At 50.5% G+C, this 13,058-nt stretch overlaps 2 protein-coding genes across 3 annotated transcripts in view; one reads left to right on the top strand and one right to left on the bottom strand.

The window, feature by feature from the left end:
- Window positions 1–2,669, top strand: part of CENPT (centromere protein T) — a 6,417-nt gene extending 3,748 nt beyond the window's left edge. Inside the window, exons 8-13 of the mRNA XM_008065757.1 lie at window positions 254–415; window positions 704–1,039; window positions 1,291–1,384; window positions 1,994–2,158; window positions 2,250–2,354; window positions 2,438–2,669. Coding sequence (XP_008063948.1) covers window positions 254–415; window positions 704–1,039; window positions 1,291–1,384; window positions 1,994–2,158; window positions 2,250–2,354; window positions 2,438–2,561 — 986 coding nt within the window. The 3' untranslated portion in view covers window positions 2,562–2,669. The remainder of the gene's footprint in view (window positions 1–253; window positions 416–703; window positions 1,040–1,290; window positions 1,385–1,993; window positions 2,159–2,249; window positions 2,355–2,437) is intronic.
- An 83-nt stretch (window positions 2,670–2,752) lies between these two features.
- Window positions 2,753–13,058, bottom strand: part of TSNAXIP1 (translin associated factor X interacting protein 1) — a 21,319-nt gene continuing 11,013 nt past the window's right edge. Inside the window, exons 3-16 of one of the 2 annotated variants that reach the window (XM_008065758.2) lie at window positions 9,191–9,303; window positions 8,930–9,056; window positions 7,388–7,481; window positions 6,090–6,286; window positions 5,575–5,710; window positions 4,981–5,150; window positions 4,740–4,899; window positions 4,533–4,663; window positions 4,278–4,403; window positions 4,004–4,156; window positions 3,772–3,881; window positions 3,468–3,594; window positions 3,266–3,372; window positions 2,753–3,065 (exon numbers count right to left, since the gene is read on the bottom strand). In XM_008065758.2, coding sequence (XP_008063949.1) covers window positions 2,825–3,065; window positions 3,266–3,372; window positions 3,468–3,594; window positions 3,772–3,881; window positions 4,004–4,156; window positions 4,278–4,403; window positions 4,533–4,663; window positions 4,740–4,899; window positions 4,981–5,150; window positions 5,575–5,710; window positions 6,090–6,286; window positions 7,388–7,481; window positions 8,930–9,056; window positions 9,191–9,303 — 1,992 coding nt within the window. In that variant the 3' untranslated portion in view covers window positions 2,753–2,824. The remainder of the gene's footprint in view (window positions 3,066–3,265; window positions 3,373–3,467; window positions 3,595–3,771; window positions 3,882–4,003; window positions 4,157–4,277; window positions 4,404–4,532; window positions 4,664–4,739; window positions 4,900–4,980; window positions 5,151–5,574; window positions 5,711–6,089; window positions 6,287–7,387; window positions 7,482–8,929; window positions 9,057–9,190; window positions 9,304–13,058) is intronic. The other variant, XM_021716384.1, reaches the window with a different exon arrangement.

The raw sequence follows: 13,058 nt of genomic DNA on the forward strand, positions 1-13,058 counted from the left end.
CAGGCGGGTCTCGAACCCGCGGGCTCAGGCAATCCACTCACCTCAGCCTCCCAAAGGCGCAGGATTACAGGCTGAGTCACCGGGCCTGGCTTAGATTGTCTTTGCTGTCTGAAGGTTGCTCAGGACAGATCCATGGGGTCTAGGTCCTTGTAACTCTGGGAAGCAGAGGATAGCCCTGAAATACACTCAGTGCCATCTGGCCCTTGATCTCTAGGTGACAGCCTCAAAACCCCTGTTACTACTCTGCCGGCAGACATTGTATTGGAGGACACTCAACCCTTCTCCCAGCCCTTGGTTGGCTGTTCCCCCAGTGTGCATCACTCCTTGCCCTGCCCCTCTCAAACTGAGGCTGAAGATGCTAGGAGGACTGCCTGCCATCGGACATGGAGCAGTGGGCCTGGGCTGCAGAACAACAGTGAGTATGTGGAGCAGGTTCCTTGGAGTCAAGTTTAGCTTGGATGAGAGTTAGCAGTGGTGATTTTCTCTCCTCAAGCTCATATATGTGTCCTTAGATCCGATGGGATGTGGATCCTTCCTTCATCCAAGAACAGAGTCCTTGTTGGGCCAGAAAACTGCAAATCTGCATATTAGTTCTGCCTTTAGCTTTGTCCCTCCTCAGTGGAAAGGGCTGGGTTTACTAGTCTCTTTATCCTTGTCAGCCTTGGTCTGCTTCTCCAGCCTATATTCTCTCCCCTTTATTCAGGCCCTGGGAAACCAGGCCAGTTTCTGACAGGAACGGCAGAGGAGGTTGATGCCTTTGCTCTGGGCTTTCCAACCACCAGCAGTAGTGTCCCTGTAGAAGATGGAGTACAGATCTTACAGGATGGAGTTGGTGAGGAGGCAGAGAACAGAATAGAAGACGATGCCTTGAGTGTGAGTGACGTGAAGGAGGCAACAGGAGTACAAGAACATACTAGGGCAGAAGAGCCTGAGGGCCACACAGAGGTGACAGAAGCAGAGAGATCAGAAGCCGATCTCTCTGTTGAAGATGAGGAGCCAGAAGGATCTTCAGGGATTAAGGACACCTCTGGCAGGACAGGTCAGAGACCTAGTGCGAGGATTAGGGGGTCACTGGTGACAGCTATGTTCAGGTCCTAGCACACAGAAAGTGTTTGTCTGAGTCGTGTTTCTGGGCACTGATGGTGTTAGAGGGCTGGGGAGATTCTGAGGAGCACCCACTTGGCTGGAGCCAGGGGGGGCCCCTGAGAAACAAGACAAGGAGACTGGACCTGCAGAACTGGGTGAGATGGTCAGGCCTGAGCTTCCTGTGACCCTACCCTTCCTTTGCAGCAAGTCCAGAGTTGACCTCCAGCATTCCTGAGTTTCTCCAGACCAAGCAACTTCATCAGTTTCTTGAGCCAGCCCTACTGCCTAGTGCTACAGTGTAAGATCCTACCACCTTATGGGCCTCTTGGGAAGAGAGCAGGCACTGAGGTTGGCATTGGGTACCCCATGTACATAGGGTCATCCCCCTTCCCACAGGTGTGCACATGATTACCCAGGAAAGCAGCCTAAGCTGGGCTGGGGAGGGTTCACTGAGAGCACATCTGTCATCCTGATGCTTGCCTCCAGGTGATTAGAGGAACTTGGGTGAGGGGGAGGTGCCTAGGTCAGTATGTAGTCAGAGAAGGCTTCCTGGAGGAAGATTAGCAGAAATCTGGACAGGCATCAATAGACCAAGGGGAGAGAACGTCCATTCTGAGGCTTGGGGTCATGGGTCTAAGCAAGTACCAGTGATGATGAGAGGAAGTACCAGATGATGAGACTAAACTAGGATGTTGGGCCGACTGTGGAAGAACAGGACCCCAGGGGAAGACCAGGCCTCTAATGGTACTCTGACCCCACTGACCTTCAGTAGATAATTGGAGCTGCTGGTCCAGGCTGGCCAAAGAGCACATGGTTCCCAGTCTCAACAGAAGCCAGCAAGACTTGTCCTTAAATAGGTGTGTCTTCAGGTAGTAGTTCAACTACCTCTGTCCAATCCTGCCCCTAGCTTATCTTCAGAGCCTCAGTTGGCCAAGCCCCCTAGGCCCCGAACTACTGGCCCCAGGCCCCGTCAAGATCCCTACAAGGCTGGACTGAGCCACTATGCAAAACTCTTTAGCTTCTATGCTAAGATGCCCATGGAAAAGAAGGCTCTTGAGATGGTAGAAAAATGGTGAGTCCTGGACACTCGGGGTGGGGAGAGGAGCCCCTCAGGTAGGTCATGATCGACTGTTCAGTCTGCTCTATATCAACATTCTTGGCAGCCTAGATAAGTATTTCCAGCATCTTTGCGATGACCTGGAGGTATTTGCTGCTCATGCTGGCCGCAAGACTGTGAAGCCAGAGGATCTGGAGCTGCTGATGCGACGGTGAGAGGGCAGGAGCAGGGAAGGTCCTGGTTGTGAGAGTGCTGGTACTGATTGCGCCTGTCCCTTCTCTTCCTTTGCTGTAGGCAGGGCCTGGTCACCAACCAAGTCTCACTGCATGTGCTTGTGGAGCGGCACCTGCCACTGGAGTACCGACAACTGCTCATCCCCTGTGCATTCAGTGGCAACTCTGTCTTCCCTGCCCAGTAGTGGCCAGGCTTCAGCACTTTACCTGTCCCCACTGGGGCCCCTTGGCCCCGCATACTCCTCTGGGTCTCCTCCCTGCCTCCCAGTATCAATAAAGTGTCACAAACAGAATATTCTGTCTTTTGGTGCATGTCAGGGTGCCAGCTAGGCCGAGACTGATCCCCCTTCCCTCAAGTACAGCCTGGAGAGTGGTATCGGCTCAAACAATTTTATACTAAAACTCAGGAGTAAGTAGTACTGGAGCACTTAGGTTGCTCGCAGTGGTCCTAGCTTGCAGGCTCTGGCTCTCGAGGTCCCATGCGCCTGATGTCAATCACTTGAAGCCGTTCCAGTGCTGTCTGAAGGCCTACCACAATGCCTGCTTCCATCTCATCGCCCTCCTCTGGCAGTTCTGATACTGGGAGCTGGAAGGCCTGGCTCATGTAGGTGTTCACAGTCTGTTTGTCCAGGCTAGAATCGGTATTCATCAGGGCCCTACGCAGCTTGGACAGGTTCACCTCATCATGGCTGTCCCACAAGAAAAGAGAGATTAGCTTAGACCCCTTCTTTCTGTGCCCCAGACTCCCAAGTGTCATCCTCCTTTCTGCTGCGCTTGAGCAGTGGTACCCAGCAGTATGCTCAATGCATAGGGAGACCCATGGGCTTGAGGTGCCACCTGTGGCCCTGCCTGTGGGATGATTGGGCCTGTAGGTCCCATGGTCACTCACAGTTCCAGGCCTAGCTCCTTTTTTAGATCATGTAAGTAGTTGTCCTTCTCATTCATGTATTGTTCCCATAGCTTTTGCACAAAGGGCTCACTCTGGCCCTCCTCATCCTGGAATGGGCCACAAGTCAGAGTAAGGACACATTGACCAGGGTCCATCCAAGGCTGGGGTAGGGCCCAGTGAGTTATTGGACCCATCCACTCACCTCCATAAACAATGAGCGGTAGTTGAGCAAGTCCGCATCGCTGCTCTTGGGATGCCAGCCTCCTGCCTCCATCAGTTCCTGAATTTGCTCTTCTTTTTTGAGAGGGAAGGTATTCTTGAGGATAGTGCTGTGGGGAGACATGAGGGCCAACAGAGGGTCTACGCAGGCCTGCCCACCCATCTCCCTCGTATTCAAGAGGGTGGTGAGTGTTGAGGCTCTGGCCTTTCCTGCCAGGCCCCTCTTCTCCCTGAAGACCCAGAAGCAGCTGGGCAGGAGTTAGAGGTGGTCTAGACTGGCCTCTCACCTGAACTGCTCCATGGTTAGTAGCCCCTCATTCTGAGTGTCAACATTTGTCATATCCTTCAGCAGCTGGGCTATTGTCTCCTTCTGGTTGACATACACACTCTCACTCCACTATAGGGAAGGAAGTATTCACTGATCTGCTGCTTTCTTGAGTAGGGGTAGGACTGAGCTACAGTGGAGACAAAAGCCCCTGTCTCCCTGAAGGGAACAGGTGGAGGCCAACCCAAGCTCACCTTTCCCATCAAGACTGCATAGAACTGACTCATGACCTCACTGGAGCGGAAGAGCTTGATATTCTCAAAAATGGTATAAGCCCAGGCTATGGCATCACTGGGTCCAAAGCGATGCTCCAGGAAATTAAAGAAGAAATCTGGAAACTTTTCTTTCTGCAAGGTGGGAGGAATGCTTGCTCAGTCTGTCCTCTTCTTCCCTGAAACCTCAAGGGGACCCTCAGAGGACTCTGTATCTGAGAGCCACACTGGGCCATCATGTCTGGTGAGGTCTGACCTGCTCCTCTGCGAGACGTTCCTTCCAGGCATCCTTGAGAAGGTTTATCACCTCTTTCTTGGTTGGCTTCTTGTTCTCCACAAGGCCTTCATACTGAAGAAAAGTGGGGATGGCTTCCCCATAGCCCTAGAAAGGAGGGTGTCAGCACATCTCTGAGCCCATCTGTGGTCCCACCCCCAAGCAGAGAAGGTTCCCCAAAGGCTCAGGTCTCAGCAGCAAAGTGTGGCTATTCTGACTCTGCCCCAAGCCCCCTACCAGAGCAGGGAAGAAGTCTTTTTCCCGCAGAAGACCCTCGCCAATCTCTTCCAGAAGCACATCCACCAACTGGTCACTGTTCTTTCCCTCAGCCAGCATTTGCCAGCGTTCTAGGCCCCCAGCCACCACATCTGCAAATGGGGAGAGGGAGCTGGAATCCAGACCATGTACTTCAGCAGGCTGGGGGGCCCCCATGGCCATCATTACCTTTGCACTTGCTCCAGTCAGGCCGTGGTGTGGAGGTGCGCTGGATCTCCTGCAGCTCGGAAAAGAACTGATCCCGTTCCTTTAGTGTGCTCACGTGTAACTGAAGCAAGAGCTCATGCTCCTTGCGGACCTCTTCATAATCAGCTCTCAGGCTGTCCAGCTGTGGGCAAAGTGATTGATCTTAGCTACCCACCCACATGACCCTACCCCACCCTGTCTGGTCCTGCCTGCCCACCAGCACCTGCTCCTGAAGATCCCTGTTGGTCTTCTCCTGCATTTCAAAGTCCCTCCTGGGTACCACATCTCCAAAGTTGGCCTTCATGGTGTTGAGTTCCATCTGTGTGCGGGTCAGGTCTTGCCGGGCCGTCTTCAGAGCCAGTGTTAACTTCACAGGGTCCTCCCCCCAGACGCCTGCCAGGAGGCCCACCAGCCCATGTCACCCTGGTTCTGGGGCCTGCAGTCCAGGGCTGGGTTAGAGTATCCCTCAGAGGATGCTGTAGGTCCTTCTGCCCTTCCTACTTGGGGTTCCTTGGGTCTTGCCCACAATGCTACCAGCCTAGAGTTTCAAACTTAAGTAGAAAAGTCCAGGATTTGGGGTACCAGGCCTGACCAGCTCACAGGGGGTCTAGGCTGCCTCAGCTGCCAGCAATTTTCCTACACTTCTCAGTTCAGCCCAGAAGATCCAGTCTCAAGTGGGAATAGGGATATCTGCCATGGATGGTTATGGAATAAGCAGATGCTAGGAATGTTGAATGAATGAGGGGGATGGGGTGACAGCCAGACTCTTTTGTCGATGAGTACCTCAGGAGAGGAGAGAAACTCGACTCTGGCTTACCTGGGGACTGGGCTAATGACATGTCTTCCCGCTGGTACCGTAACTCATTCAGGTCTGCAATGAGGATCTTGCGGGCATCTCGTTCGGTGAGGTAGTGCAGGTACTCCTCAGCCAAGTTCTTCCTCAGTTTAGTCACCTGTTAGGAAGGCAGCTTTGTGGTTAGGGGCTGCCTCTGGACCCCTGTATGCAGCTAGTTGCCACAGGATGGGTTGGGTGGTCCCATCAGGGCCTGTGAACAGGAAAAGTGGAGGAAGAAGAAGGAGATTGCCCATTCCTGAGAATTCAGCAAGATGCCAATGCCTTCTCCTGTGGAGAAAGTGCTGGAACCTAGGGCCACACTGAGCCAGTGTGGAGCCAAGCAGAAGGGTAGAGGGTGGAGGTAGCTCAGTGTGTCTTTCCCTGCAGAAGGGTGGAGGGAATAGGGAGTCACCCCTGTGCCCAAGGTCTCAAGGTCACCCTTGTGATGGGGTAGGGCAGGAATTCAGGGATGTGGTCACCATACCACTTCCATTCACCTCACTCTGCAATGAGATCTTCTCTTCATTCTTTTTGTCGATGAGTTTTAACAAATTCATCTTCTCTTTCTTGAGCACAGAGATTTCATATTTCTCCTCAGCCCTCATGGCCAGGATCCTCTCATTGCAGTCCTCATTCACAGTGACAAGCTTGGCCTTCAGGGGTTCTAGAGCCCGAATCTTCTCCCTTTGGTGGGCTAAACAGTAACAGGTAGAAAGTTTCTTTGGGGCCATGAAGAACAAACAGCCAGGAGACACAGACTCTAAGGTCATCTGTGTATGCCTTGTTCAATCCATGGTACCTGCTTCAGGCCTTCTCGCACTTGCTTTTAACTCTGGAGCAGAAGCTGGGCATGGGGACTCACGCCTATAATCCCAGCACTTTGGGAGGCTGAGGTGAGAGGATTGCCTGAGCCCAGAGGTTCAAGACCAAGTTGACCTCCTCTCTACAATAAATCATTAATAAAAAAATTCCTGGGTATGGTGACACACACCTATAGTTCCGGCCACTTGGAAGGCTAAGGCAGTAGGATTGCCTGAGCCCAGCAGGTCGAGGCTGCAGTGACTGTGAGTGTGCCACTATATTCCAACCTGGATGACAGAGTGAGATTCTGACTCAAAAATAAAAATAAATAAATAAATAGCAGAGTTTAGATTAGGACCAGGGTCTCTCCTATGTCCTTTTCAATATAGCCTCGAATTCTGCAGCTGCACCATACTTTGTACTTCCTGAGCCTGGTAGGGGAAGCCTGCTCACTTCCTAGAGGTTCTTACTCTCCTGGGGTTCACTCTGTTTCCTATAAATACTTCCCCACCATGCTCCTCAGGGATGGGAGGTGGTCAGGTGCCCTAGAGGGAGCTTATCGCAGAATAGCATTTGTACCAAGTCTAAGCGGAGCTGGGTGACCTCAGGACCCAGTTAGTAGCTGCCCCAGCCCTGCTGTGGAGCCCCAGGAGGTTAGAATAGGGTCTTCTCTGCCACTTTCAGGCTGGACCCAGAAGGAGGGTTGCATTCTTTTCTTTTCTTTTTTTGAATTGGAGTCTTACTCTGTCGCCCAGGCTGGAGTGCAGTGGCACACTCATGGCCACCCCAGTATCGACCTACTGAGCTCTGCCTCAGCATAGGCGCACGCTTCCATGCCCGGCTAATTTTTAATTTTATTGTAGAGACGAGGTCTCTCCAAGTTGCCCGGGCTGGTCTTGAACCCACAGACTCAGGCAATCCACTTACCTTGGCCTCCCAAAGTGTTGGTATTACAGGCTGAGCCACCGAGCCCAGCTGAGGGCTGCATTCTTACCCAGCATAACCTCATAGGCATTCTTGATAGAAGATAGTAATGGCTTGTATGTTTTGAAGTCCTCTATGAAGAACTCAAAGATCTCTCTGTAAGGCTGACAAGAAAAGAGAAACCATTATCTCTTGCCCATAGCTGTCACCCTTAGTGAAGACCTATGTTTTCCTTTACAGGATTAGAAGTATTCTAGTATGAGGTTGTCTAGTCACCTACATTCAAATAAATGCCCCAGACACCATTTGTGTCCCTCACAGTGCCATGGAGCTGAGGGTCAGCTCTCTGGAGACCTGTCCTGGTGCTGTCTCCGAGACCTGGCAGACCATGACCATAGGCTAGACTTCCTACTGTGTGCCTGTCCCCCGCTCTGGCTCTCCAGGCAGCCAGCCAGCCTCTTGATTTCCAGACACTACATCAGTTGGCCTTTCACCTGTACCCTCTCCCCATTTTATTTTTTTATTTTTTATATATATTTTTGAATTAGAGTCTCACTCTGCTGCCCAGATTGGAGTGCAGTGACCGCTCCCGGACACCACAGCCTCGAACTGCTGGGCTCCGGCAATTCTTCCGCCTCAGCCTTCCAAGTAGCTGGAACTACAGGCGTGCGCTACCATGCCCAGCTAATTTTTTTTGATTTGTTGTAGAGATGAGGTCTTGCCAAGTTGCCCAGGTGGGTCTCGAACCCGCGGGCTCAGGCAATCCACTCACCTCAGCCTCCCAAAGCGCTGGGATTACAGGCTGAGCCACCGAGCCCAGCTCCCTCTCCCCATTTTAGAGTCCTGTAGGAGCAGAAGGAGATGGAAGACTCTAGCCTTGCATTCTGAGCTCTAAGTAGAGGTGTGGCCTCCTGTCCTATTTGGACACATAGGAGGGTTTTGGAGGCAGCATTGTTTACTGGTATGAGCACAGGCTCTAGAGTTAGCCCTAAGTTTGAACCCCAGTCCCATCACTTTATAGTGGCATGCCTTCTCCTAACTTTTGCTTCCTTATTGGTGAGGTACCTTCTGCTGGTAAGAATGTATGTAAGCCCAGGACCTGGCACACAGCAAGTGCTCAGCAAATGTTCCAGTCAGTGACTAAGTCAGAAGTTAAAGTCCCTGTCATCATCCCTATTTGAGCAGATTTGGTAATTCCCTCCCTAATATGACTGAAATCTGAGTTCCATCTGGATCTCTTTCTCTTTTTATGCCTGTGGGCTAGTTCCTAAAGCTTGGAGTTGTTGCCATTGGTCTGATGAACACTGTATGACCCCTGCTTACCCAACTACCAGGATTCAGGCTCTATACACTGATGTCCAGTGACCCAACCTGGCTGCTGATATCCCAGGGCTGAAGGGACTAGGCAGAGCATTCAGTCCACCTGACTCAGGAGTTTGGGTTCCATACTGCAGCCTTGCCTGCTCACTGGCTTTTTCATAGAACATGCTTCTCTTTGGGGAGAGCTGGGAGGTGTCAGTCTCCCCTGAAGGTCTAAGGTGCTCAGTCCTGGTAGGTAAGGCTCCTTTCCACACTTCTCCCTATCCCTCCCACATTTTTCTGTGGCTCTGACCTGCAGCCTCAGCTCCTGGTTAGAATCCGTACCCAGGTCCAGCAGGAGGAGCTCCTTGCGTAGGTAATTTTCCAGCTGCTCCAGGTACCTGGGCTTGCCAGTGCCAAAAGGCTGCTGCTGCCAGCTACTGCAGGGGATAGTAGGCTGATGTGTGACGAGCACCCCCACGTGGCCCTTGCACCCTCTGTATGGGCAGCACACATTTGTGCCCAATGCCTGGTCTACACCAGTCCACCCACCATTGAGCTGAACCTGACTTACCCTGCTCGCTTCTGGTAGGCATCTGAACAGGGTTTTCGATTTTGCAGAATGGTCTGGCCACTGGTGTATGTGGGCCATGGGGACAGGTGCCCATCCGTGGAGAACTGAAAAGACTACAGGAAGGGCAGGTGGGGTTACCATGGCAACATTGTTCCCCTTCCTAATTCCTCCTCCCTCGCTTCTGATTTTATTTTTAAACAAACACCTTGAAATATGGTTCATAATTAAGACTGTGGGTTCTTGAGTTAGAGAGAGCTCGGGTTAAGGTCCAAATCTCCTTTATAAGCTATGTGACCCAAGGCTTAACTTTTTTTTGGTTTGAGTTGAAGTCTCACTCTGTCACCCAGTGACAGTGGCACGCTCACAGCTACCTCAGCCTTTACCTGTCGGGCTCAGGTGATCCTTCTGCCTCAGACTTCCAAGTAGCTGGAACTACAGGCATGTGCCACCATACCTGGCTAATTTTTTGATTTATTGTAGAGCTGAGGTCTTGCCAAGTTGCCCAGGCTGGTCTCGAACTCGTGGGGTCACGCAATCCTCCCACCTCAGCCTCCCAAAGTGCTGGGATTATAGGTGTGAGCCACTGCGCCCAACCCTTCTTGATTTATTGTAGAGATGAGGTCTTACCAAGTTGCCAAAGCTGGTTTTGAACCCCTGGGCTCAGGCAATCTTACCTCTGCCTCCCAAAGTTCTGGGATTATAGGTGTGAAACACCGCGCCCAGCTTCAGACTTAACTTTTCTGAGCCTCAGTCTCCACATCTATAAAATGGAATGATGGTAGTTCCCATAGCACTGTGAATGATGTGAGGATGCAGTGTGAAAGCACAGTGTGTGGTTTACACAGACTCTGACACCTCCTAGGAACTCAGTAAAGGTGAGCTATTCTCTTCTGAAAGTATGTCAGTGAATATTGAATACCTGTGCTACAAAACAGATATAAGTATTGGTAGGGACTCAGCCCCTGCCCCCACAGCACAGATGAGCTAAAGACACAGAGACAGGAGGGCAAGCCCAGCCTCAAGATTGAACTGATGAACTGACAGACAGACTACAGAGACACAACAGGGTGAGCTGTGGACCCTGGGAGGAGACTGGGGGCTCAAGCAATCCACCTCAACCTCTGAGTAGCTGGGACTATACATGCAGACCACCGCATGTGGCTAATTTTTTTTTTTTTTTTTAGAGATGAGATCTTGTTATTTTGCCTAGGTTGGTCTCGAACTCCTAGGCTCAAGTGATCCTCCCACCTTAGTCTCCCAAAGTGTTGGGATTATAGGTGTGAGCTACTGTGCCCGGCCAACATAGCAGTTTTAAAGAACTATGAACAGCAGGGGCCCATGCCCAAGGAGAGCAGGCTAGCTGAAGTGGAGGCTGAGGCCTGGAGTGAGGAGTCTGAGCAGCTAGTACAGAAGGAGATAGAGATGCAATAACAGTTTTATACATAAGTAAGGTCCTTGAAGCCTACTTATGACTCTGGAAAAATCTGAAAACTCTTAAGAGTCTAAAAGTAGAATATTGCCTTGCAGCCATAAAATGTTTACAAACAGGCAAAACATGGAAATATACTACTGATACAGCGTTTTATTTTTTTTTTTTTGAGTCAGAGTCTCACTCTGTCACCCATGCTGAAGTGCAATGGCATGCTAACAGCCACCTCAGCGTCGACCTGTTGGGCCCAGTGATCCTTCCGCCTCAGTCCTTCAAGTAGCCAGAACTACAAGTGTGCATTACCACGCCTGGTTAATTTTTGATTTATTGTAGAGATGAGGTCTCACCAAGTTGCCAGGGCTGGTCTCGAACCAGTGGGCTCAGGCAATCCACTCGCCTTGGCCTCCCAAAGTCCAGGGATTACAGGCTGAGCCACCCAGCCCAGCCAGACACAGCTCTTAGTAATGCCTGAAATTAGGGAATAAGCACCTCAAGTAAAATGAAATACCCAAAAAGATGGAGGAAATAATCCAAAAGCCTATCAGCAATTATTATTCTCTAATGATAGGATCATGTGTGATTATTTTTGTATAATTGTATATTTTTCAAATTTTGTACAATAAGCATAAATCACCTTCAAATTTAAAAGAAAATTGAGACTGGACACGGTGACTCACACCTATAATACCAGCACTTTGGGAGGCCAAGGTGAGAGGATTGCCTGAGACCACAGGTTCAAGACCAGTCTGGACAACTTGGTGAGACCTCATCTCTACAAAAAATAAAAAAATTATCCAGGTGTGGTGGCACATGCCTATAGTTCCAGCTACTTGGAAGGCTGATGCGGAAGGATCACCTGAGCCCTGCAGGTTGAGGCAACGGTGGTCATGAGTGTGCCACTGCACTCTGGCATGGGAGAGAGTGTGAGACTCCAACTCAAAAAAAAAAAAGAAAAAATTGAATTACGGAATTATTTTAAAAGTCCCATCAGTGACCCTGAGCCAAGCCCCAGGTTCTTCTGGGCTGGAGAGGCCAGGCCTACCTTCTATGTCCCACACATTCAGGTTCTAGGAGCCCTTCCAGGCTAACGGAAACTGGCTCCTGACCTTCCTAGTGTGGAAAATGCTACTGTCTCCTTGAACTTTTCTTTGCATGGCCCTTTCTACTGCATTGTTTGTTCTGCACATGTTTTGTCTCAGTCTTTCGATCATGTGTTCAATCCTGAAATATTTATGAAAGGTATGTAGTTAGCTTTGTTGCTAGGTTCCAGAGAGGACTCAATCAAGCCTCTTTTTTTTTTTTTTTTTTTTTTTTGAGAGTTGGAGTCTCACTGTGTTGCCCAGACTGGAGTGCAGTGGCCGCTCCCAGCCACCGCAGCCTCGACTTGCTGGGCTCTGGTGATGTTTCTGCTCCAGCCTTCCAAGTAGCTGGAACTATAGGCACGCGCTACCATGCCCGGCTAATATTTTATTTATTGTAGAGATGAGGTCTCACCAAGTTGCCCAGGCGGGTCTTGAACCTACAGGCTCAGGCAATCCACTCACCTCAGCCTCCCAAAGGCGTGGGATTACAGGCTGAACCACCGAGCCTGGCTTATCAAGCCTCTTAAAGGGGCTCTGGGTTGACCTATCTCTGTACTTCCAGAACTTTTGGCATCATACTTCACATTCTTTGCAGTTTTAAGCAACATTTAGCAAATATTGTAGAATAAATATATGAGGGGGCACAATAATTTAACATGGATGAAAGGAATAATAAAACCAAAGCATTCATGCCACTGCACTCCAGCCTGGGCAACAGAGTGAGACTCCAACTAAAAAAAAAAAAAACAAAAACAAGTCGGGCTTGGTGGCTTAGCCTGTAATCCTGCACTTCAGGAGGCTGAGGTGAGTGGATTGCCTGAGCCCGCGGGTTCGAGACCCGCCTGGGCAACTTGGCGAGACCTCATCTTTACAACAAATCAAAAAAATTAGGCAGGTGTGGTAGCACGCGCCTGTAGTTCCAGCTACTTGGAAGGCTGAAGTAGAAGGATCACAGGAGCCCAGCAGGTCAAGGCTGCGGTGGCTGGGAGCGGCCACTGCACTCCAGTCTGGGTGACTGGGTGACAGAGTGAGACTCCAACTCAAAAAAAAAACACAAAAAACATAGAAAAAAAGCATTACTTATTGAGTGTATATGTTTGCATGTGTTTCTCCTGGGTTAAGAATGTCCTATCTGATAGCCTGTGCCTGTGGTTCTGGCTACTTGGAAGGCTGAGGCAGAAGGATCACCAGAGCCCAGCAGGTTGACACTGGGGTGACCATGAGTGTGCCACTGCACCCCAGCCTGGGTGACAGAGTTAGACTCCAGCTAAAAAAAATAAATAAATAAAGAATGCCCTATCCTAGCCAGGTGTTGTGGCTCATGCCTGTAATCCCAGCACTTTGGGAGGAGGAGAAT

Source organism: Carlito syrichta, unplaced genomic scaffold, assembly GCF_000164805.1.
Source record: "Carlito syrichta isolate Samal-C Ts95f unplaced genomic scaffold, Tarsius_syrichta-2.0.1 Scaffold308803, whole genome shotgun sequence".
Taxonomy (NCBI): domain Eukaryota; kingdom Metazoa; phylum Chordata; class Mammalia; order Primates; family Tarsiidae; genus Carlito; species Carlito syrichta.